Raw genomic sequence first — 27,000 nt, 5'->3', positions numbered from 1 at the left:
TAAAAAAGGAGACAGGTCATAAGTTAGATCCTAAATACACAGGTCCGTATATGGTAACGGAAATAGGAGATAGAGATAACATAGTAATAACAAATAATAAACATAAGAAACAAACAGTTAATAAGGATAGATTAAAAATCTTTATTTCATAAATTGCACTTAGTATGGTCATACAAAGACACACATACATAGATAAATAAATAAAAAACATATTATTTTAACAATTTCAATTTCTTTGATTCTAATAACATAATACAAAAAATAAATAAAAAAATGTATTAACTAGAAATTTTTGTTTTAAAAATAACTTCATTACATTACGTTATTTTTCAAAAGGAGGGAGATGTAGTATGCACATATATTGAATACCCACTGTACCGAAAGTACTTAAAGAGTACGCACTGTAACACTTTGTTGCAGTGTTTACATATTTCAAAGTCCCGATCATAAACCCTAAGTGGCCGAAATATGAACCGATCGCTATGGCTTAGCCCGCACTCAGGAAGTGCTAGCGTCGGCATATATGTAACGAACGGACAGCATATGCATACCCCCTCGCGCCACCACTTGAGAGCGCATAGCAATATATATAAGTACATTCCTTTATATATAAGTATATAGGTACATAACCATCTCTCTGCCGCCGCCTGCGAGCAGCGCAGCTACGAGACTTAGCCTTAAAGTATATTGTAAAAGAGCAGAGACACTTCGAACGTTGGAGCGGCACCATTGCTGCTCCAATCAAATAAATTCGAAACATATTTCAATACAAAATAAAACCAAACATATTTCAATACAAAATAAAACTCAACTTATTTCATGAAATGTCAGTCCACTGTCAGTCAAGGGGAAGCGCCATCGTCCGTTGTTTCTTCCTACAAAAATTGATTTGTAATAATGTCATTCCTTTGCACTTTTTTGGATTAGAGGGCCCCCTAAGTTCAGCTGAAGCTTAAGGTACTTCTATGCAACTGTGACCCCTTTTCTTAAATTTTTTAAAGGGAAATATTTTTGTTCCTAGTTTCGCGGGCGATTTTTTTTAGAATTAGTGCATTAGTAATACAGAATTAGTTTACATCCCGGATTGGAATATAATAACGTAGCATTATTTTGAAATAAATAAACTGCAAACATTTTTTCGCCTATACCCTCCTGCTCTTAATTTTTTGACACCCGTTAAAGTTAAGTTTCGATCTTGGCAAAATGGGCTACCTCCATTTTTTTGGCAGAACATGTTGCGGCAACCCTAGTACTCAGACCGACAAAAACTGTTCTTCGTCTGTGAGAGTAAGCAAGAGGCAAATAGGTGAAAAACAGTTTTTGACAGTTTGTTTTGTTTTGTTTGAAACGCATATTTTACAAACTATATTTAAAACTTATAAATATTTTACTACAACGTACGAGATCCTCCGAAATCTTATAGAACTTAAGCAAAAATTAAACACAAAAGTTACAGGTAAATGAATTAAATTAAGAGTATAGTTTTTTTTATATATATTTATTTTAATATAATTATATTTATTTGGTAAATAGAAATATCAGAAAGGGCGCTTATTTTTGTATGTATGTTGATGTGAGTGAAAGTTTGATCGATTCCATTTAGACTAGGAAGAATGCAAATAGGAAGCACGAAAAGTTTTCAAATCGCTTAAAACATTAGGGTGGCACAATAGAACAATTTAAGCAAAACAGTTGGAAACCTTTCCCAAAAAAAAAATCAGAACGGCGACTGGAAGACAAATTTAATATATAAACTACGATATTAGATCATAAATGGGCAAGCGAATTCGAAATTGCACAACTACTCCGTTAAATATATCAGTTTTGTAAAATAACGTAAGCAGCTTTTTATTGCAGCGGTTATATATATATTGTTTTTTTTGTATATTTTATATGTAAGTTTTATATAGGAAACTTTGTTTGTCTTTTTTTCTGTATCTTTCCTTATTGTTTAAATTAACAAATGTTAAAAATTTAATTATTACATTTTCGATTGCAGTTTGATTTTGTTTTGCTTGTTGCTGTCTGTGTGTGTGTTTAAAGCACTCTTGAATTTATTATACTTTTTTTTTTGTTTATGTTCCATTGTACATTTTATTATACCCTTGCAGAGGGTATTATAATTTTGGTCAAAAGTGTGCAATGCAGTGAAGGAGACATCTCTGACCCCATAAAGTATATATATTCTTGATCAGGATCACCTCCTGAGTCGATATGAGCATGTCCGTCTGTCCGTTTCTACGCAAACTAGTCTTTCAGTTTTAAAGCTACCGAGTTGAAACTTTGCACACACCCTTCTTTCCTTTGCAGGCAGTATATAAATCGGAACGGCCGGGATCGGTCGACTATATCCTATAGCTGCATATAACTGATTGATCGGAAATGCTATAAATTCGTTGTTTTTCAAGTTAGAAGGATGGGATTTTCAATGGGTTCCTCTTTGGACAAAATAATTCGATATGCCAAATTTCATAAGGATCGGCCGACTATATACGATCCGTTATATATCTAATAATAAAAGATGCGTGGCGCCACCTAGCGGACTGCAACTCAACTGCAAGGATATATAAACTTCGGCTCCGCCCGAAGTTAGTTTTCCTTTCTTGTTTTTTGTTTTAACTCTGTGTGTTTGTTGGTGCCTGTTGTATGTGTGTGTGTCTGACTGTTCTGTCACTGAAACTAGCCGCCGCGGTCCACTAATTACCCGTTATCAGCAGTTCCATATTCTTTGATTCTCCCAGATTCGCATGCACTTTGTTGTTCCTTTGTAGCTCATGCTCTTTGGGAGCTTTGGTGGAGATTCTGCGCAAGCTCTTAGTTTTATGCACTTGTTATTCGGCATTGTTTTATATCGGCCGCGGCATTTGTTTTGGGGTTAAATTGACCCATTATAAATATAGAAAATAGAAATTGAACCTTATCAAAACGCTGATAGTGTGACATTACTATTTTAGCAACAATCAACTGATCAAATCAATTAAACGTTCGTATTTTTCGCTTAGAATTATATTATATCAATCATAATGTAGCAAATATTTGAATAAATAAATATTAGCGGGTGCGGGTCTTGGGGTGGATATCACAACCTTAACCTGAAAAAGAAGAAAGGACGCCTATAGTCGAGTTTCCCGACTGTATGATATCCGTACTCATATTATCCACCCAAACATTATTTATCCTTTTAAGGTACAGATTTCCAAATAAATTTTTTGTCGCATACTTAGTATGTGTTTTGGAATAAACAACTTCAACAATCCAGTAGAGAAGCAGAATGAAATGTCTACAAATCCTCTAATAATTCGATTTGGCTTAATTTGGTTTTGTAGTTTATATTAGAATACGCGCCAAGGCAGGCAGGTCGTCACCTTGTGGACTGCCGTCCACAGTGATTGTACTTTAGAATAATTTGGCACTAAAACTTTCTTAAAAAAAAACTTTTAAACAAAAAAACTAGGGGCGAAAAGGGCGTGGAAAATCTGCCAGCATTTTGGACCTTTCTTAACAAGAAGCTAATATTATAGGAAAAGGTGGGATGATATTGCAATATTTGCCTCTATAATTGCCATGGTTTAAACTGCTATAAAATAAGCTTATTGTTTATTATCGGATGTACCCAACATTTAAACTTTTTTTATTAAAATTCCAATCAATTTGTAAGCAAACACGCTGTTTGACACTAGGACCATTGTTACCATTTACCAAAAGTCCATTGGGTAAATAACACAGTGTAACAGTGATTCTGAACTTTCGAAGTGACATAGTAGGAATTGTTTATTGGGTCGAGTATATCACAAAACCATGTTTGAAATATTTGTAACACCCTCAAAATCTTGATTTATGGTTAAAAACCCGTTTTTCCGGACTTTTTTGAGCTTAAAAATTCCTGAACGCATTTTTTTTCAACCGATTTCAAAATTTTCGGTGTTTTTTAATAGTTAAATGTTCTAGCTTTTGAAAAAAAATATATCTTCTATTTTGTTAAACAAAAAAAACAAAATTTGTACACCTGAAACTGAAGTTTTCGACTTTTATTCGAGTTTTTCGGATTTTGATGCCAGTTTTTCGGTACAACTTACAAAAATTCTGTCATTTTTGCCACATATCAATGTCTCATTAATTCTGAATAAAACGAGACAAATTTCATCAAAAAATAATGAAAATTGTTGAAGTTATAACTCTTTTCCCAAAAAAAGTCAATTCAGCCTTGCGTGCGCTCCGGAGTAACAGTGTGTATAAGAAAGGAATATGCTCTTATTCTTATAGTGCTCGCATGGTTTTATTGACTTTTATTGAGAAAAGCGTTATAACTTCAACAATTTTTATTATTTTTTAATGAAATTTATCTCGTTTTTTTTTAGTAATAATGAGACAATATTAATATGTGGCATAAATGACAGGATGACAGACTTTTTGTAAGTTGTACTGTAAAACTGGCATCAAAATCCGAAAAACACGAATAAAAGTCGAAAACTTCAGGTTTAAAAATGTTGTCCTTTTTGTTTAACAAAATCGAAGATATAATTTTTCAAAAGCTAGAACATTTAACTATTGAAAAACACCGAAAATTTTGAAATCGGTTGAAAAAAACGCGTTCAGGAATTTTTAAGCGCATAAAAGTCCCGAAAAACGGTTTTTTAACCATAAATCAAGATTTTGAGGGTGTTACAAATATTTCAAACATGGTTTTGTGATATACTCGACCCAATAAACAATTCCTACTATGTCAATTCAAAAGTTCAGAATCACTGTTATACTGTGTTATTTATAATTCAGTGTTTTGAAAATAAATGTAGAAAATAGGATATTTCAAAAAATTGTGTGCTAGTCTGCTATTGTGTGCTACATAAAAATACCAAATAAAAAAATTTGAAGCGTAGTAATACAAAAAAATTATTTTTTGAAAAGGGCCGCTTAACATCGCAACCCTATGATAAATTTCTACATTACAAGCTTCACGATATTTTTTCGATTAATAACTTATTTTCTACCACACTTTCTCTCTATATCTATCGCTTTTTCTCTTATGAATTATCTGCTACCGCGCAGCCTCCTAAAAATTATATGAAAAAACTTGTTCTCAATTATGATAAACATATGTGATGTACTTTTTAAACGTAAAACATTAACTTTTTTTAGTAACGCGTAGACATATGTGTACAATTCAGTTCGTTTAAGTGTAAACGAGCATGTAAGTACACTATACAGATCCAAGAAAACGTTTTTAATTTAGAAAAAAACCAATGTTATGGATTGTGTTATTTTACAAACCTTGTTCAATAGAACAATAAGAACAATAGAACAAAAGCGCTAAAATTTTAAAAATTTGCGAAGTGCTGACTGACGGACGTTATATATGAAAGTTTTTAATACCTTAATAGTTTTATTAAGGTAGGACAAGGTCTTACTAATAACTCTTTGCATTATTATTTTGTTTCTTGTTAAGATAAATAATTTCCGTTTCTTCAATTGTGTTACTACATAAGTAACTGCTGTTTACTGCTAAGAACATTATTTTTTGTCACTATGAATGAATATGTACCGGACTTAAATATTTATACATGTATGTATGGACATATTTATTAATTTATTTCTTATTAACAATAATCTATGATTTAAAATTAAAATTATTAAAAGTAAGGGTAAATAATGCTGGTAAAGACTTCATAATTTTACATTTATTTACATCTTGGGATATTTCAAGGGTTAATATTTGGGATAATAAATTTTAACTTTTAACACAAATAAGACGGAAAGGATCATGTTTGGGGAAATTAGAACTTCAAACGGTAACCGGCCCCAAAGGGAGTTGTTCCAAGAGAAATTTAGAACCAACCTGACCAAGAATAAGTATTAGCACTTAAGACGATCCTTTATTGGTGGTAGGATTGATAGTTTCAGCCACAGCAATTTGATGGAAGGCGATTAACAGTATCCCAGTTTAAGTTTTCTAATGCAAATAAAAGAAACTGCTTTTAAAATGATTCTTTATTATTTTGATGAACTAAACGTATCAATAGAATTCTTGGATACAACAAGCCAGAAAATCACGTAGATGGGAAATGAGGGATGAAAGGGTATTTTAACCAATGTTTGATAAAAGCTCTCAATAAAATCACTGACTATTCCAAAGGACCTCACGATTAAGTTTTAGAGCCTAACACTTTGAGCATTTAGTAAGTAAGAGGAGATTATAAAGCACCACAAAAAGACTTTATCAAGGTCGAATTGCTAGTGTTGCTCTGAAAGAAATGGTTGGAGAAAAAAAAACACAAATTGACATCATCAGAAAACATAAATGTAGTAGTAATGCTTACGAATCTAGGTAAGTCATAACCAAAAGGACAAATAGCAGACAAACGGCCTTTTTTTTGCGCACTGCGATTTCATTAATTCTTTTATTGGATAACATTTAAAAATCCGGAGCTTATTTATATTTATAAATGTCCGTATCGCTTTGCGTGTCCAGTGGTATATTTGGAGGTAAAATTGTCGCTCAATAGAGATTTTTCCCTCTATTCTTTACAGTTTTACTAACTCACACTTATAACTCTCTTTAATGTCCCTTTTTGTGTCCCTCGTTTCACAGTTTAGTAGTCTTCAGCTACTAGTATACCACTTTTAGATGTGATAGAATACTGCAAAGGCGAAGCGATTCTGTTGACTCCCAATTCGCTTCTGAAGAGGTAAAATCACAAGTGTTTGGTGACATAGAATTCCTACGCATCAAAATCATTTTGTCCAGTCAATCTTTACATGTTACCAGCTCCTTCATACCACCATCGTCCGAACCGCCTACATACTGGAAATATTTGTTCGCTATTAGATTGGTTTCTAATCTTTTGTCTGATTGTGACCAGCTGGTAGCTCTTGATAGTGTTGATAATTCACCGTCTTTATAGCCTAACACGCACCATGACTTCCCTGTGGGCATGTTTGACGTGTCACTTGGTCAAATTAACCACGTTAGAAATTCGTTGGGTCGGCTGCTGTACTTGTGATTCGTTTCAGATCCCTATGGAATTACTCTTTCCAGAACTTTGAAAGAACCTTTATAATCCGGAGGATTCATATCATCCCATTCTTGAGGTTTTAATACCTTATGTCTGACCTTAAGTGTCTACTGAAATCTTATAAAGTTGGTTTCTTGCATAAAGTCAGCCTTATGAAACTGAATAAATTAATTTTGTATTTTAACTGGTCCGATCTACTAAAATCTGACGATATAAACATTGCCTTATATATACTTTGAATATATTTTTGGATGCTTGCGTACCGTGGAAATATCCATCTGCTTCAAATAGTTCGCCTTGGTACACAAAGCACCTAATAAATTTAAAGAGCGTAATGACTTTTAAATAAACATAAATCATCTGGCTGTACAGTTAATTTTTAATTTTAAGTAGCTCGTTCCAATTTCACCATGCATAACGTATAACAGAATATAGGAGTTATATTTGCAAGTGCCGGATTCAGTTAACTCAGGATCCAAAAAAGTTTTATAGCTTTGTAAGAACTTACCGTAAACATGTATAGTTCATGTATCCCCTTGCTTACGTTTGGAAACTCACCAGTGAATACTTATCACTGATAAGTTATCAGGCAATGGACGATTTCTTTGCACAGTTTTTTCAAACAACGTATTCACCTAGCACCTTTCCATCTCAGCCTTACACTTATAATATCCAATCAGCCAAACTTATATTTTGTCCATCTTTTAATATAAGTGGAGTGTTATCTTCTTAAGGTTAAGCCCGCGTATTCGCCAGGCCCCAATGGAGTTTCAGGCTGTGTCCAAAAGAACTGCACCGAGGCAGTGTGCAAGCCGCTCTTCAAATTCTTTAATCTATCGCTTGAGACTTCTTTCATAACATAAGGGGAAATGTGGAAGGAAATTTAAAAGCTTTTTGAAAAATTAATCACCCCACAATTGCAACACCTATGTATGTAGTTCATTAATATCAGTTCATTAATACCGTGTCAGCAGGGCTTCATGAAGCGCCATCTTTTGTCAGTAAAGCATTTGAATCTGATAACCATTCGCTTCTTATAAGTTACCTTTATTTCTTGGTAAACCTTTTATTTTTATCTTGCATCTTTCATCTTTGCAACAGTCTTTCTCGTGTTACTTACTACTCTTACTATCTCGGATCCATCCCCGCGAGTTTTGACGTACGTTATGCGGCAGTGCCGCTTACGCGTTGTGAATTACTACGCAATAGAATCCTTAGAAGCTTTGATAATATTAAAAATAAAATAAGTCACCAATCAAGTTCAGACAAAAGATACGAACCAATTAAAAACACAATTTCATATAGTACCATTTTTTTTTAGAAACCTTTTTTCTTCAGACACACCAAAGTTGGGTCATGTCCCAACTATATAATCGGCCGATACTTATGAAAATTTTTAATTGATATCAATTGATAAAAAAAAAGCAAATATAGAAAGTCACAGGATATATAGAAAGTCTCCTAATCTAAAAATCACCAAAGTTATAATCGACCGATCCCGGCCGTTCCGACTTATATGCGGAGATACTGAACAAAAACATAATATACTATGTGGGGTTGAAGATATCTCCTTCACTGCGTTGCAAACTTTTGACAAAAATTTGCTTACCCTCTGCAAGAATATAAATTCATGACTCAGTGAACGGATCGCTTCGTCGGAACAATATATTTTGGGAGGCTCAACATATTAGATGCCACTAACATAACGTCTTGAAGACTTGCTTAACAACTTAAGAACTTACTCATTATCAGCCAATGTTCTTTGTAATAAGATTGCTTATCCGTCCTGTCGGGTCAAGCAGACGCCGGAAAGAAGTTTGGCCGGCAATAATTTATTGAATTCGTGAGGTCACTTTCTTTTACATTTATGTTCGCGTCTCCCGCTCTATTCTCGTTGCCCGCTCTCGTGCATTCGATCGGCCACCTGCATCTGCCGTCATGCACTAGCGTTTATCTCGCTCTCTCGCGGGATCTCTCGCTCGCTCCGCAGCATCAAGCGTTGAGCCGCGCTCATTATTCTAATTCGGTCGTCAACCCTACTCGGTAACATATGTAAATATATCATTTGTAGAAACGCCAACGGTTAGGCTAGGTTAGGTTATGGCGGTGATGCTAGGGGGTCATAGAAGACCCCCCCGCTTCCACTAGAGCCACTAGGGCTCCTTGTGTTACCGCTGGGGCAAGGGTTTCACCTAAGTGTTACTCCCCCACCTCCTCTTCAACCCTGAAGCTCCTGCAATAATCATTGTGGGGGACTGCAAGCCTGGCCGCGTGTTCACCTATCAGCCAGTGCCCAGTTATTGCCCCAATCGCTAGGCTGCAGTCTGGTCTGGTGAGAGCAATAAGTCTCGCTGATCTTTTCTGAGAATGTGTCGGCCAGATCAGACGTGAGGTTCAACAGGTCTGGCGGTTTCTCCATTTCCTATTGGCTGCCAGGTCAAAAAACTCCCTGCACTTTAGCCTGCAAGTAGCCAAGGGTATGCCTACTAATTCTTTCTCCGGTAGGAGAGCGTAGGTAGTCCCTGCCTTAGCTAGTTCGTCTGCAGCGCAGTTTCCCTCGTGATCCTTGGGAACCCAAATGAGGTAGATGTCATGCTATTCAGCCATCTCGTTGAGAGATCTGCGACAGTCATTGACTGTCCTGGAGTTGAACGAGAATTCGTCAAGTGCCTTGAGCGCTGCCTGACTATCAGAGAAGATGCATATTGTACCCCGATTGCCCCTTAGTGCTGGGGATTCCAGTGCTTCCCCAATGGCTACTAGTTCAGCCTGGAAAACACTGCAGTGGTCAGGGAGTCTAAAGGACTCCTTTAGGCTTAAATGCCCACAAAAGTAGTCGCCTCCCACCTGGCCGTTGAGTTTTGATCCATCTGTGTAGATATGAAGGGAGCCCTCCGGTCTCGGTGTCCGGGCATCCCATTCCTCCCTCGAGGGGATGATTATTTTGTAATTAGTGGTGGGTTGGTCGCAGGTACGCAGTAATCCGTACCCCCCTCAGGCATGAAATGGTGCAGGTCCAGTCTGGTGACCAAAACTATTCTTGCTCCATAGATTCGCCTCTCGCAGTCTTATTGCCGCCAGAGTGGCTATCTTTACCCCCATCAGTTCTACCGGTAGTAAGTCAAGGATGAGATCTAGGGAATCGCTAGGCGTAGTGCGTAGACTGCCTGTTATACAGACTTCCGCCATGCGCTGCGTCTTCCTGAAGCTATCCCTGCATAAGGAGTTGTCCAGGGCAGGCCACCAGACCACAAATCCATAAAATAAGATTGGTCTGATGATCGCTGTGTATAACCATCTGACTATCTTGGGGGACATTCCCCATTTCAGGCCTATCGCCTTGCGGCAGGTATAGAGTGCTTTTGCCGCTTTCTTAGTCCTATCTGGGGTGTTCAGCTTCCAGTCCAGTTTCCTGCCTAATGTGATGCCTAGGTACTTCGCACTACCACTAAGAACTAGATTGGATTTGGTATTTTGTACTTCCTGGTAAACAGCACGAGCTCTGTCTTTAACGGATTGACTCCCAGCCCGTTCCTTTGCGCCCAGGCAGACAGAACTTCGATCTTCCCTGTCATTAGGTCGCATAACGTTTGTGGGAATTTCCCTACGAAGGCAATAGCAATATCGTCCGCGTACGCAATGATCTTACAGCCGCCACCCTCTAAGGATCGCAGTAGGCTGTTAACCGACACGTTCCAGAGTAGTGGTGAGAGTAAACCTCCTTGCGGGGTGCCTCTCTTGACGTATCTTCAAATAGTCGAACCTCCAAGAGTAGCCTCGACACTCCTGTTGACCAGGATCTGCCGTATTAGGTCAATTGATCGGTCGTCTATTCCAAGTCCCGTCAGTGCATCAATTATTGAGCACGGCAAGATGTTGTTGAAGGCCCCTTCTATGTCTAGAAATGCAACAAGTGCGTATTCCTTAAAGTTCAAAGGCGATCATAGTGATTTCGTGGAGGGCTGTTTCTGTTGATCGGCCCCTTTTGTAAGCATGCTGAGAGCATGAGATGTCCCTTGGGTTAATGGTTAGTTGGAGATGGAGACTCAAGAGTCTTTCCATAGTCTTAAGGAGGAAGGATGAAAGACTTATAGGTCTGAAGTCCTTAGGGGTGCAGTGGGATGGTTTGCCCGCCTTGGGTATGAATACAACCTTCGTGCATAGCCACGCCTTTTGTACCATTCCAGTAGTGAAGACTGTACTGTATTTTCTGAATCCATTTCCTTAGGTTAATACCGGCTCTGGATAACTGAGCCGGTATAATACCGTCTGGGCCCGCAGATTTGAAGGGTTTAAAGCTTTCTATTGCCCATTTAAGATTTCTGTCACTAAGTACGTAGTTGAGTGGGCCCTGGTGACCCTGGCTACGCATCACCTGGGTTGTTCCTTCCGATGAGCAACCCGGGAAGTGTGCGTTGATAAGGGTCTCCAGGGATTCCTGGCTTGAGGTTGTCCAGCGCCCCTCCGTGTTCTTAATGTAGCCTGCGATGGGGGCTGTAGTAGAGAGAATCTTTCTTAGGCGGGCGGCCTCTGATGTCTCCTGGATGTTGGTGCAGAAATTGGCCCAGGCAACCCTCTTTGCCTTGCGCAATTCTTTGTTATATTGCCTAAGTTCAGCTTTGTAGGCTTCCCACGCCTCGTCTGTGTTGGTACGGTGCGCTTGGTTGAAGGCCCTACGAGCATTTCTTTTGTAGGGGGCTAACGACGAGGTCCACCACGGAGGCTTCTTCGATCTGTTGCTACCTACTCTTTTCTTGGGGCAGGCCTTGTGGTAAGCTTTTGCGCTCGTCGCAGTAAGCTTTCCTACCATGGCGTTGAGCCCCTCGTAAGTCTCGATAGTCTCTGAAGGTGGTTCACCTAGGGATCTATCCAGTATCTTTTTATAGAGCTCCCAGTTTGCCTCCCTAGGGTTTCGAACTGCTTGCTTGGTGACGTTTTCAAAATTTACCGCTACCTCAATATAGCGATGGTCTGAAAATGAGTGTTTGTCAAGGACTCTCCAGCTGGTGATGCCATCAGCCAGGGCGTGCGAGAATAATGTGACATCAAGGACCTCCCATCTGTTCTTGACGACGAAAGTGGGTTCTGAACCTTTGATACCAACTAGAAGCTTAGAGCTGAGGATAAAATCGAAGATTGACTCACCCCTCTCGTTTGTGTCAGTGCTTCCCCACTGATTGTGATGAGCGTTGGCATCGCATCCTAATATTAGGTCGATTTCCTTCCTTTCGCTGTCTTCCACAAGCCGCCTGAGTAGCGAGTGCGGTGGAGGTCCTAAGTGGTCATGACCCATATATGCCGAGCATATTCTTAGATGGCCGCCTGGGCCCTCTATCGATGCGGCTACGTGATCTTCATTGCTGAAATTTGGTAGCAAGAAGGTATTAAGGCTTTTCTTTGCGAGTATGCATACTCGCTTTTTACCTGTTACATCGGCTGTGTACAGCCTGAAGTCCGACGCCCCCAAACCGAGAATCCTGTCTCCGTGGATCCAGGGTTCTTGGATGAGGGCCACGTCAGCTCCACTCTCTGCAAGATGGAGCAGGAGGGCGGCGGAAGCCACCTTACTGTGATGGAGGTTTTGAGATGATGATGATGATCAGATCAGATGATCTGATTTTGTTTGAGTAAAAGTTGTTATTTTTAGTGTTTGCATGGAGTCAATTGCTGAGAGGGAGTCCGAGAAAATCATAAATTTACCCATAAAACTTTTGACTTGATCAATTGCTTCTTGGATGGCTATTATTTCGGCGGAGAGTACTGATGAGTATGGGGAGAGCATACCATATTTTATAATGTTATTTTCTTTTGTGACCGCGTAAGTTTGTAGTATGCACATATATTGAATACCCACTGTAACAAAAGTACTTAAAGGGTACCCACTGTAACACTTTGTTGCAGTGTTTACATATTTCAAAGTCCCGGTCATAAACCCTAAGTGGCCGAAATATGAACCGAGCGCTATGGCTTAGCCCGCACTCAGGAAGTGCTAGCGTCGGCATAATTGTAACGAACGGACAGCATATGCATACCCCCTTGCGCCTCCACTTGAGAGCGCATAGCAATATATATAAGTACATTCCTTTATACATAAGTATATAGGTACATAACCATCTCTCTGCCGCCGCCTGCGAGCAGCGCAGCTACGAGACTTAGCCTTAATTAGACTTTAAGAATATTGTAAAAGAACAGAGACACTTCGATCGTTGGAGCGGCACCATTGCTGCTCCAACCAAATAAATTCCAAACATTTTCCAATCAAATAAACTGGAAACATATTTCAATAAAAAATTAAACCAAACATATTTCAAATTATTGTGCAATTTATTGATCCGTCTGTGAATATGAACTTGTATGATTTATGTCTGTCTTTGGTATGTTCGTATATTTTTCGATATGTGTTTAGGGATGTTGCTTGTTTCTTATGGATTCTGAATGTTGTATCTATGAGATTGGGGATCCCCCAGGGTGGACTGAATTTTTGTAGTTTTTTTGGTTGGTGTGGTAAGTTTAGTGATATAGTGGTTATGTTTTTTCTGATTTTTCGGTGTTTAACAAAATTGTGTATGGGTGTGTCTATGGCAAAAATTAAGTTCTTGCTAAGTTTGGCTGTTTGTAGGTCTCGTTTTAGCTCTATTGTAAGATTATTGGTTCGTAAGGAACAAACCGTATTCCAGTTTGTTCCTGATGACCGTTGCTTTAGCAACGTGAAGGAATGTTTGGGTATTGCAATTAAATTTATGGCTGGATAAGCATTTTATTATGTATATTTAGTTTTTGGTGGTTTTGGTAATATTGTAAATTGTTAGTCCTAGGATTTTAAGCGAGGTGACGGTGGGTATGTGTATGTTGGTAGAGGTTATAGTACAAGTTCAGTTTTTTGCACATGTGTAGGTGTTTGCAATTTGCTAGGGAAACGGATGCTCCGGAATATGATTTTTTTTCTGTTTCTTCGGGTTTTTATATCTGTTTTCTTGTCAATTTATTATGAGGAAAAAGTCGTCGGCGTATGCGTTAAATTTAATGATTTTATGTAAAGCTATGGTATTTGCAAGTTTATTGTAGGCTGTTAAGAATATTATAGCCTATATTACTAATATTGGTGATCCTTGGGGGGATACCGTTATATAGGGGATGAGAGTTAGATATGTGGGGTCCTACGCCCTACGCAACGCAGTGAAGGAGACATCTCCGACCCTATAAAGTATATATATTCTTGATCAGGATCACCTCCTGAGTCGATATGAGCATGTCCGTCTGTCCATCGGTCCGTCTGTCCGTCTGTCTGTTTCTACGCAAACTAGTCTCTCAGTTTTAAAGCTATCGAGTTGAAACTTTGCACACACCCTTCTTTCCTTTGCAGGCAGTATATAAGTCGGAACGGCCGGGATCGTTCGACTATATCCTATAGCTGCCATATAACTGATTGATCGGAAATGCCATAACTTTGGTGTTTTTTAAGTTGGAGGGTTGAGACTTTCCACGTGTGTACAAAATTTCATAAGGATCGGCCGACTATATCCTATAGCTGTCATAGAACGATCGAAATTGGCATAACTTTGTTGTTTTTTAAGTTAGAAAGATGGGATTTGGTACAGATTTGGGAACAAAAATCTGATTTGTCGAATTTCATAAGGATCGGCCAACTATATCCTATAGCTGTCATATAACTGATTGATCGGAAATGCTATAACTTCGTTGTTTTTCAAGATAGAAGCATGGGAGTTTCAATGGATTCCTCTTTTGGCAAAATAATTCGATATGCCAAATTTCATAAGGATCGGCCAACTATATACGATCCGCTATATATCTAATTATATAAGATGCGTGGCGCCACATAGCGGACTGCGACTCAACTGCAAGGGTATATCAACTTCGGCTCCGCCCGAAGTTAGCTTTCCTTTCTTGTTTTTACTTTTTTTTATTTCAAATCTATATTTGGCATTCTTGCGTCTGTAATCTGTTATGTTTTGAAGGTTTATGTTGCGGTTAAGGGTATTCTAAGCTTATTGTTTTTCTCTTTGTAAGTGAGCTAAGTTTGTATTCCACCAGAGAACCTTATATGGCTTAGTATTTGGTGAGGTTTGCGCGATAGAGCTGTTCGCATTATGCAAAATGATTCTGTTGATTTGTGTGGCTTTTACATTTTACATGTCTTTGAGGGGCAAATTTGGAATCATATTTGTGTGTGAGGTCAAGGAACTGGTCCCAATAGGCATTTTTTAGTTTAAAAACGGGTTTGTTAAATTTATTTACCTTATTTAGTGGAAAAAGGGAGATGATTATTGGGAAGTGGTCGCTCCCATGAAGGTCATCGAGTATTTTTCATTGGTGTGTGGGGCTAGTGACGCCGAGCAAAGGGAAAGGTCAATGTGTGTGTATGTGTTGTGTGGTGAAAAATGTGTTGGTGATTTGTCATTTAAGAGGATAAGTTGGGATGTGTTGATACATTTTTGTATTAGTTTACCTATTGGGTTACAGGTAGGGGAGCCCCAGGCTGGGTGCCAACCATTAAAGTCCCCCACTATTAATGAGGGTACTTGATTTCTATCCAATGTGTTTTCTAGTATTTGTCTTGTGATAGTTTTTCTCGGAGAGATGTAAACTGTCTGTATGTGTATGTTTTGCTGCGATTTTACAAGTATTTCTAGTGTGTCGAGATCGTTTGTAGTGTTGACTATTGAATGTGTGATCGATTTATGTACTAGTAGTGCTACGCCGCCAAATCTGTTCATGGCTATATTAGCTAGTAAAATGTAGTTTACGGGGGTGGGTATGTTATTGGTGTATTGTATGTGTGATTCCTGGAGAGCGATGATAAGGTGGGAGTGGTTCTTTATCAATATAAGGAGTTGGTTATAGTTATTAGAATAACCTTTTATATTCCATTGGATTATATTGAGGTACCTTTTTGCGGTGAAGTTCGGGTTAAGTTAGCATAAGGTTGGTGGATTTTATATGGATTCGCTGTCGCTTTTATTGGTGTGTTTGTTTATGGTTGAGGGTTTAGTTTTTGATTTGGACGGTTTGAAGTTAGTGGAAAGAGAGTTTGACTTATCTTTGGAGAATATTTTTAATGTTAAGTTCTTAGTAATTTTTAATGAGTAAGGTGATTTTGGTGTGGTGTCTGTACTGTCGGTATCCATGATCTCGGTGACGCAAGAGCAAGATCTTTTTGTTGAGTGTGATTTTGGAGGTGTTCTTTTGATGCTTAAGTTGAGGTTCCGTGGGATGTTGATTTGGTTATGGTGTTTTTCGTGTGATTTTTGTGTGTAGTTTTTTCTGTTGTTGTGGTGGCATTTGGAGATTGGGGTTTTGTTTGGTCCTGTGTTGTGGTGTTGGTCAGTGTTCTTGCATACGTGGCTATAGTTTGGTATTCGTGTAACTCGAAGTATATCCTTAAGGCAATTTTGTGGTCACTTTACATATTGTTTTAATAAAACAACCTTTAAAGTAGTGAAAAAACCTAAAGTTGGAAATGACGTTCAATAGCAATGAATATATGAATATAAAACAAGAAAGGAAAGCTAACTTCGGGCGGAGCCGAAGTTGATATACCCTTGCAGCTGTGCCATTTCCGATCGTTCAGTTATATGTCGGATATTGGATATAGTTGGCTGATCCCTATGAAATTTTGGCAAATCAGATTTTTTTTCCCAAAATGGATTCTGTACCAAGTCCCATCTTTCTAACTTAAAAAACACTAAAGTTATGGCATTTCCGATCAATCAGTTATATGGCAGCTATAGGATATAGTCGGCCGATTCTAATGAAATTGTAGCCAAATGTAGCCAACTGTAGCCAAATCGGATTACTTTGCCCAAAAAGGAATTTGTACGAAGTACCAACCCTCTAACTTAAAAAACACCAAAGTAATGGCATGTTCCGACTTATGTACTACCTGCAAGCAAAGGAAGGATGTGTGCAAAATTTCAACTCGATAGCTCTAAAACTGAGAGATTAGTTTGCGTAGAAACCGACAGACAGACGGGCAGACAGGCAGGCAGACAGACGGACAGACAGACAGACTGACAGACGGACATGGTTATATCGACTCACGAGGTGATCCTGATCAAGAATATATATACTTTATAGGGTCGGAGATGTCTCCTTCACTGCGTTGCACACTTTTGACCAAAATTATAATACCCTCTGCAAGGGTATAATAACCATTTTATGACACAGACAACTATGCAAAAGAATTAAAACTCAGACTCGAAAACGAGTATAAATGAGCGAGAATGATGATTGAAAAAAACAAGAAAAGACAAAAACAAAATTATGACAAAAAATCCAATGATTTAAAATTAGAAGTAGGAGATCAAGTTTTACTCAAAAATGAAGTAGGACTCTATAAGGTAGAAAATATAGGAGATCGAGATAACATAACCATTTCATAACCATAACCAATGAAACGAATAAAAACCAAATAGTTTTTAAAGATAGATTAATGAAATTTTATTCATACATTTTATGGTGGTCACCAATCCATCAAAAAACAATACAAAAAAATTTGTTTAATATAATTAGAAAAATAAATACAAATTTTTTTGTTGCAATTTTTTAATTTTTTTTATTAACATATATATATTATATATATGTATATATATATATATATATATATATATATATATATATATATATATATATATATATATATATATATATATATATTATATATATATATATAATTATTATATATATAATTTATAATATATAATATATAAATATAATAGAAAAAATATATAAGGTGTTCTAAAATTCTAGATTTTAAATCATAAAAAACAGATTTTACATACACTAGTAACATTTACTGTAAATACAATTAGAAAATAATTACACTTTCCACTAAACATATACATAATCAATTAAGTTCATTCAAAATAACTTCATTTTATTACGTTATTTTTAAAAAGGAGGGAGATGTAGTATGCGTGGATCATTATAATAAATATCCACTGTAGCCATAACAATATCGTACTGCATTGTTGTTACATAAACATAATGCCCGGCCAAGTAGCCAGTGGATATATGATCGCACATATATGTCCAATTATGGGAAGGGCAATGGTCAGCACACAAATGAAATGGTGAACGCACCTTAGCGCTCCCGCTGCTACCAGCCTGATATATGAGCATAGATATGAATGAATATTGCTGCGACTGATCGCAGCCGAACTTTTTAGGCAGCATTCATACATTATATTCATACACCAGGCATACGTGATCTTTTAAAATACGTGTGTTTAAGACAGTTTGTTCCGCCAGTTTTTGACCAAGAACATTAGCCAAGTACGGTGAAGAAAAAAAAATTACTAAACCTGTACGAGTAAAATTCTCATATGTTATAGCCACTGACCAACTTTCCTCAACAACCACATATTCCTCAGCTTCAAAACTAATTTCTTCACTAAACTTACCTGTTAGAATACTAGAGAATTACGAAGTAAACTTCCCAAATGGTATTCTGATAGTTCTTCCTTTGCATCGCACATTATAGTCTTTATAAAAACTTGGTTACAGCCCGAGATCTTAAGCCACATTTAACGACCACTTTTAGACTTGATAAAACACTGCGAAGGGGAGGAGGTGTGTTGATTTCTGTAGACTCTAAATTCGCTTCTGCAAAAAAGTTCAGAAAACGGGTTTTTAAAAATACATCAAGATTTTTAGGGTGTTAAAAATATTTCATACATGGTTTTGGGTTATAGTCGACCAGATAAACAATTCCTGCCATGTCACTTCTAAAGTTCAGAATCACTGTTGCACTGTGTAATATCCAATCAGCCAACCTTATATTTTGATCCCATCTATTTTGAGCTCATCTATTGATCAATGTGGTGTATTATCGGATCTTCTTAGGGTCAAGCCCATGTATTCGCCTGACCCGATGGAGTACCAGGCTGTGTTCTGAAGAACTGGGCCGAGACTCTGTCTGCTGGAGATTTCGATTTTTCCCCTTGTGTGGAAAGAATCTTACATTATTCCTCTGCATAAAAAAGGGAAAAAGTCCGACGCTGAAAATTATAGAGGCATCTTTAAATTTTCAGCAATTCCAAAGCTTTTTGAAAAACTTATCACTCCACATTTGCAACACCTATGTAGTTCAATAATATCTCCGTGCCAGCATCCGGAAGAACCCAACGTGTCTTTTTAAAGATCACTCGCGCTTGGTCCGCGTCACTTCTGGTGTGCCCCGAGGAAAACATCTTTGACCCTTACTTTTTACATAGTTTATTAAAGATTATTCACTTGTACTTATGTTTATTAATGACGTTAATCTTTGTCTTCAATACAGATTCACTAGTGCCTAATCTAGACTTCAATCTAATTTAGATAAATTTCAAAATGGGTTTTTAGCAAATAACATCTAGCCCTCACTTTAGAACGATTAACTCAGGTTAACGATCAGTGTGTCCTATTAGATTTGAAGCTCAAATTTGCCAACCATATATCCACAATGGTTCATAAAGCAAAGGGTGTGCTTAGCCGCCACAGAGCGCAGTTTGAGCCCTGGTTGGGCCTTTTCAAAGACTTTATGCAGGAAACTCTAAGTCCTTGCAGAGGGTTATATAATTTTGGCCCAAAGTGTGCGACGCATTGAAGGAGACATCTCTGACCCCATAAAGTAGATATATTCTTGATCAAGACTACCTTTTGAGTGGATCTCCGTCTGTCTGTTTCTACGCGAACTAGTTTCTTAATCTGGAATTCTAGAAGTGGAAATCATCATAGATGCACCTCTGGAAATCATAGCAAGGATGCACCTGTGCAGGATAGTGGTCTGATAGGGCGTTAGCTGTTGAGGACTAAAACAAATAACAAAAAAATATGAAACAAGAAACATGAAAAAAAATATTTTTTAAAAGTCGTATATTTTGTTTTTTAATTGAAAATGGTGTTATTATTTCTTGGTTTATTTTTTTCACCGATTATTGTAAAAACTCAGAATTTGAACTATTATCTTAGAATTTAAGTTGCTTCCCAACTACACAGGTACATCCACTTTGGCTCCGCATGAGTTTCCCTTCTTGTTGATTTGATAAAATAAAAAGTTTTTCAATTATATAAATAGTTTCTCTCTTTTTAAGTATTTCAGAAGAGTTGGATTCAGCCAATATGCGAGCTGAGACATACCTAAACCTAAGTCGAGCGCATGCCAGTTTGGGAGGTTTGGAAAGATCATTAAGTTATGCTCGACACTCACTTTATAACGAATGCGGAACAAAATGCCGGAGTGGTCTCGTTCATTTGACGGTAGCTAGAGTTTATCTTGAAATGGGTGGCTTCTCTAGGGCGTTAGAAGGTCTGCAGGGTGCTTTCAAAGTTGCAACGGCTATTGGCGACCCATCACTTGAACTTCAAGTATACGTAGCGCTATCTGAGCTTTTTGGACGACTTCAGGATAATGAAAAGAGTGCCATTTATGCATCTAAGGCATACGATCTATCGCGTTCCCTACAGCTAGGTGATCTGAATTCGTGCTATCATAGAGCAGCCTTGTTGCGAATGGCTGTATCTTTAAGAAAACAAGGTGAACTTGGTGATGCCCAGGACTATTGTAAGGTAAAATTACCTATTATGATGTGTATTGATTTCAATAAAAACGGTTTTACTTGTGTTTATTTCAGGAGGCAACCAAACTTTCCCTTATGTCTGGAGATCAGGCCACATATACACGAAGTATTCGTGTCATGGGAGACATTTACCGAAAAAAAATGGAAATTGATGTAAGTTAAGTTAAAACTATCATGATATTGAAATATAATATTATAAGTTTGATAAAATGCGTTTAAGGGTTTTAAAAAAAATGGTACATGGTACATATATATGTCGGCGCATTGAAACTGCGTGGTTGCGAATGTATGTGTGTGTGTGTGCCAATACACATTTTCGGGTATTTCACCAGAGTGATAATATTGCATCAGCCTCTTGCGCTGTGAGTGTGTGGTTGCCAGGCAACCGTTGGCAGGCGACTGTTGCTTGGATGTTGTCGCTTTACAAAGTACCGTTGTAGCGAGGCGACAGCGTTGTGTCGATCGAGGATTGGTAGTATGCACAGTAGGTAGAGAATTAGACGCAGGCAGTTGCGTACCAGAACTGGAAGTATGTACAAGGCTGAAACTCGATGGGCCACAATGGAAGACAACAACAACAACAACAACGATCATGATTCGACATCAGAAGTGGGATCTGGCCACCAGCCTTCAGCACTAGATGTCCCATGGCGTGCCCTGATGGAGTTACAAAATAAAAATTTAATTGAACTGGTGAGAGCCATAAAAACAACTGTACCTGATGCAGGACAGAACAAAACTGTGCAACTACGCAAATTCAACCCAGACAAACCAGGCGCCAACGCATCATCGTGGTGCACAACGGTGGAAGTGATTTTACAAGAAAACACATTGAGAAGCAGTGCAGTGGTTATGGCCTTGAGTTCGGCTTTAGAAGGAAGAGCTTCGCAATGGCTTTTGCAAGTGTGCTATGCTGAAATTACTTGGCCTGAGTTTAAAGAATTGTTTCTACAACGCTTCAACACTATAGAAACACCAGCCGCTATGTTTCTTAATATGCTATCAAATCGACCGACTGATGGCGAGAGTCTGGCTGTTCATGCAAGTCGCATGGTTACCGAACTAACGACGAAATGGCGCCAAATGGATAACGAAGAGATTGCTGTGTCTGTGACCCTTGCGCTGTTGGCAAGCTTCGATCACCGATTGCAGCGTTTAAGTTTCACATCAAATGTTCGAACCAGAGGCGATCTACGGTCCGAACTAAAAGCATACACTTTTATTAAAAGGAAAAGCGGCGCTATGGAGCATCAGGCTGAAACTTATTCTAAACGGCAAAAACAATCACCGATAGAGTGCCATTTCTGCGGAAAAGTGGGCCATAAAATGGCTGAATGCAGATTCAGGAAACAACAGAATCAATTCGCGAATGATAAAACCCAACATGGCAGGCATGATGTTCATCACCGTGGAAAATCAAATTTAACTTGCTACAAGTGCGGAGAATTGGGTCACATATCCACCCAATGTACAAAGAAGGAAGCTGATAGGAACAAAGCATTCAATCGGGAAAAGCGAGTGGAACAGTGCAGTGTTGCAGTACCAAAGGGATGCCTGAACCATAGAGGCCAAATTTTTGAAATCACCTTCGATTCGGGATCGGAATGCTCGTTGATAAGAGAAAAGCTAAGTACCAAATTTTCAGCAATTTTCAGCAATGAAATATGTACTACTGTACAAATATTAAGCAATGTAAAAATTGACGATTATTGTATTGAAATTTTGTTTCACGTTATAGGCGATGATGATATACAGAACGATATTGTAATTGGCCGTGAGATATTAAATCAGGGTCTTGATATTGTCATTTCATCAAACCAATTTAGGATCTCAAAGACCAAAGTAGTTAATTTATGTACCGGAAATGAGCCAGCCGATATTGATACTGAGCTTGAGGGACAAGATAAAATAAAACAACATTCACTGTTGGCAAAGTACTCAAATTCATTTATAACTGGGATCCCAAGTACTAAAGTCAGAATTGGCGAAATGAAAATTAGGTTGATTTATCCAACAAAAACCGTACAGAGAAGGCCATATCGTTTAAGTCCATGCGAGCGAGATTTGGTTAGGGACAAAATTAATGAACCTTATGCAAGCCCTACATTGTTAGTGAAGAAAAAAAATGGTACGGACAGACTTTGTGTTGACTTTAGGGAGCTAAATTCAAATACGGTCGCTGATAAATACCCTTTATAGATCAAATCAATAGGTTTGGGGGAGTTAATTACTTTACATGTCTAGACATGGCCAGCGGATATTACCAAATTCCTTTGCATTCAGATTCTATCGAGTACACGGCGTTTGTGACTCCGGGGGGTCAATACGAGTTCCTGTCCATGCCATTTGGGCTCAAAAACGCACCATCTGTTTTTCAACGATTAGTAATACAGGCGCTAGGGGATCTAGCAAATTCCTTTGTCATCGTCTATATGGATGATATCATGATAGCCGCCTCAACAAAATGCGAGGCGCTAGAAAGATTACAGATCGTTCTAGATGTTTTGACAAAGGCTGGGTTTTCATTCAATCTTACAAAGTGCTCATTCATGAAAACATCGGTTCAATATTTGGGTTACAATATAAGTGCGGGTGAGATTCGTCCAAACCCACAGAAAGTTGTAGCGTTGACTGCTCGCCTCCACAGTCAATCACTTCACTTTGACAATTCATTGGGCTAGCATCATATTTCCGACAGTTTATTAAGGGATTTTCACAATTAATGAAACCGTTATATTTCTTAACTGCGGATAAAAACAAATTTATTTGGAAAACAGAGCATGAACAAAAACGGAAAAAGGTCATTGCCACTCTTACCGACAAACCAGTCCTTGTTATTTTTGACCCTTATTATCCAATCGAATTGCACACAGACGCCAGATGCAGTGGCTACGGTGCAATTTTATTACACAAAATTAATAACAAACCCCAGGTAATTGAATAGTATAGCAAAACTACTTCACCGACAAAATCAAGATATCACTCGTTCGAGTTGGAAACCTTAGCTGTCGTGAACGCCATTAAGCAATTTCGACATTATTTGCTGGGCAGGAACTTTGTAGTTTATACTGACTGCAACTCGCTTAAGGCGGCGAGAAATAAACGAGATTTAACCCCCAAAGCACAGCGTTGGTGGGGTTATTTGCAGCAATTCACATTCGATATTCAGTATAGAGAAGGGAAAAGGATGGCACACGTTGACTTTTTATCGAGAAATCCCCTTTCAAAAAAGTCTACTACAACCTCAAAAATAGTCGAAGAGAAAAGAGTAAATTTAGCTGAAATTTCAAGCAACTGGCTTATTGCTGAACAACGTCGAGATGTGGACATAGTCGAAATTGTTAAACATTTTAAAAACTCTTCTCTGCCTGATGATATTGCGAAAACCTATTAATTAAGGGCAGAAGTTCTTCATCGAAAGATACAAAGAAATGGGAGAATACGTTGCTTACCAGTGGTGCCACGAGCTTTCAGATGGTCTGTCATAAATCAAGTGCATGAGTCCATAATGCATTTAGGTTTCGAAAAGACATTAGATAAAACTTACGATTTCTACTGGTTTGACAATATGTCAAAATACTTAAAAAATTTTGTCGACAACTGCATCACTTGCAAAATGTCTAAATCCACTTCATGAAAAATACCGGCGGAATTACCAATACCAAAAGTCACTATTCCTTGGCACACTATCCACATCGATATCACAGGAAAATTAAGTGGCAAGAGTGATCAGAAGGAGTATGTTATTGTTCAGATAGACGCGTTTACCAAATATGTCTATCTTAGTCATAGTCTTAAATTAGACAGTGAGAGTTGTATAAGGGCCGTTCAATCTGCCGTTTCATTGTTTGGAGTACCAAACCGAATAATAGCTGACCAGGGAAGGTGTTTTACAGGCGCAAAGTTTAGTCAATTTTTTTTCAGATCAAAAAATAAAATTGCATTTGATAGCCACTGGTGCAAGTCGAGATAATGGCCAAGTGCAGCGAACTATGAGCACGTTGAAGAATATGTTAACGGCGGTTGAAACGGGAACACAGTCTTGGCAGGATGTGTTGGGAGAGGTGCAGTTGGCAATCAATTGTACAACCAATCGCATTACGAAAGCATGTCCTATAGAAATGTTATTGGGAAAGGTAGCACGCCCATTGGGATTACTTCCACCTAGTGATATAGAAAATGTTATTGATTTGCCAAACGTAAGAGCGCAAGCTGCAAAGAATGTATTTGCCAGTGCAGCTTATGATTAAGAACGATTTGATAGAAATAAGGCAAAAATAAAAAGATTTCGTATTACTAAAGAGCGAAGAAAGGCACCAGACCAAGCTAAGTCCAAAATTTAGGGGGCCTTTTGAAATAGTAAAAGTTCTAGAAGGTGACAGGTACATTTTAAAGTCTTTAACTAGTAAAAGAAATTATAAATATGCACATGAGGATTGTTGGGCCAAGCAGCCACCAAAAAGTGCATTTAAAATAATCATAAAATGCTTAGCTGCAGCTGTTGTTGTCAGCGTGTATTCTTCTGTGTTTTGTCTCCCAGTTTCGTATGCGCTTTATTGGTATTTGTATCGCATGCACTTTGGGAGCTTTGGTGGAGCTTCTGCGCAAGCTCTTAGGTTTTAGGCACTTGTAATTCGGCATTGTTTTGGTTCGGCCGCGGAATTTGTTTTGAGGTTAAATTGACCCACAATAAATTGAATTATAAAATTGAACCTTGTCTCTTAATTCGGCCGCTATCAAAACGCTGATACGCTGCGGAGAAGAGCAGAGGTGGCCTGCCAGGAAATGAGGATTCTTCCATTATGGCGCTGGAGTCAGTGGAGAAGCGTTTGCGTGAGCGGTTCACCGCGCTTCAAGAAGAGTTGGAGGAGCTTAATTTTAGCGAGATCGGGAGCGATCTGTATTGGAGATTCTCGCAGCTGGCGACTGATGTGGAAGTGGAAATTCAGGTGGGATTGCCAAGCGCTCCATAAGAATCGCTGCCAACTCCACACTTCTCGACGGTGCCAGTGTATTGCCAATGCCATACAAGCCAGCCCCCTCCTTGCCACCGTTGCCGATGCCAACATTCAGCGGCGGCTATGCCGAGTGGCCGGATTTCTGCGCCCTTTTTAAGACCACGATTGACCGCCATCCCCACCTAACGAAAACGGAAAAGCTCCGGTGGCTCATTTCATGCCTGCGCGAGTCAGCCTTGGATACGGTGAGAGCTCTGGAAATTACTGACGCGAACTACGATGTGGCCCTTGACCTATTGCTCAATCGTTTTAGTAATCGGCGTTTAATATTTCAGTCTCACATTAATGAGATCCTGCAGCTTCGTGTGGTCGAGCCAGGGTCTGTTGCTACTTTGCGGGAGCTATCGGATCGGTTCAATGGGCATATGCGTGCTCTTATGAGTTCCGGATCAGCTGCCGAGATCCAAGGATGTTTGCTTATCCAGATTATCCTGCAGAAGTTGGATCCTGCCACAAAGGCCATGTGGGAAGACACTTTCGCCGGAAGCAACGACAGCCTTCCGTCTTGGGAGTCCATGGCACGATTCTTGGACTCTTGAATGCGTCGACTTCTCTTTGGCGGCGTATGCACCAGCTAACCAAGTGAGCCGAGGTAGATCTTCGAATAACCTATCTTCGTGCATGGTTATTAACGCCCGTCCTGCTCTATGCGCCCTGTGTGGTATTTCGGTGCACGAGCTTCCTTCTTGTTCAAAGTTTAGTGCTTTGACAATTGAGGAACGGTACGACGAAGTGCGGCGTCTGGCTCGGTGTTTTGTTTGTCTGGAGGATGGCCATCTCGCTCGCGGATGCTCAGCTTCCCGCTGCTCGACGTGCAATCACCGTCATCATATTTTGTTGCACCATCGCGGGCAGATTTCACCCGCACGAGTCTCCCGTCAACCCTGTTATGAACCAGGATCGCAATGCTGAGCTAGTGCTCCTGCCAACAGCCAATGTGCTCGTTCGTGGTCGATCTGGAGCCTTCTTGCCTTGCCGAGTTTTATTGGATTCCGGTTCACAAGTGCACCTCATCTCGTCTCGGCTGGCGAATGAACTTCAGCTTGGCCGTTCCAAATGCTCCACAACGGTGGCCGGTTTCGGCGGCGCTGGGTTTGAAACGGATGGAGCATCCGTTAATGTGTGCTTGAAGTCCCGCCTTAGCACGTATTCAGTGGAAATTGAGGCTATTGTAGCTTCACATATAACGGACTATCAACCTAGCCAGGACATAGATGCTTCGCGCTGGAAGATTCCTGGCAATATGGATCTAGCTGACCCTAACTTCCACAAAACGCAACGAGTGGGCCTGTTGATTGGAGCCAGCTTATTCTTTGACCTATTGTCGGCTGGTCAAATCCAATTAGGTCACGGGCTCCCCATTGCCCAGAATACTCGATTTGGCTGGGTGATTTC

The 27,000-nt window shown here is 38.9% G+C and overlaps 2 protein-coding genes across 5 annotated transcripts in view; both read left to right on the top strand.

The window, feature by feature from the left end:
- Window positions 1-27,000, top strand: part of LOC6505343 (43 kDa receptor-associated protein of the synapse) — a 566,987-nt gene that overhangs the window by 230,271 nt on the left and 309,716 nt on the right. For 3 of the 4 annotated variants that reach the window (XM_032452150.2, XM_032452149.2, XM_032452151.2), the window contains 2 exons: window positions 20,102-20,576; window positions 20,642-20,740. In XM_032452150.2, the coding sequence (XP_032308041.1) occupies window positions 20,102-20,576; window positions 20,642-20,740 (574 nt within the window). Of the gene's footprint in view, window positions 1-4,989; window positions 5,189-20,101; window positions 20,577-20,641; window positions 20,741-27,000 lie in introns of those variants that run through there. The other variant, XM_044717627.1, reaches the window with a different exon arrangement.
- LOC123257713 lies at window positions 20,791-24,491 on the top strand. The gene has a single exon (XM_044717628.1). The coding sequence runs from the start codon at window positions 21,119-21,121 to the stop codon at window positions 22,784-22,786; it is 1,668 nt and encodes a 555-aa protein (XP_044573563.1). The 5' UTR covers window positions 20,791-21,118; the 3' UTR covers window positions 22,787-24,491.

Source organism: Drosophila ananassae (assembly GCF_017639315.1).
Source record: "Drosophila ananassae strain 14024-0371.13 chromosome 4 unlocalized genomic scaffold, ASM1763931v2 tig00000054, whole genome shotgun sequence".
NCBI lineage: Eukaryota > Metazoa > Arthropoda > Insecta > Diptera > Drosophilidae > Drosophila > Drosophila ananassae.
Note: the sequence above shows the minus strand (reverse complement) of the source record. Positions and strands in the feature narration are given on the sequence as shown.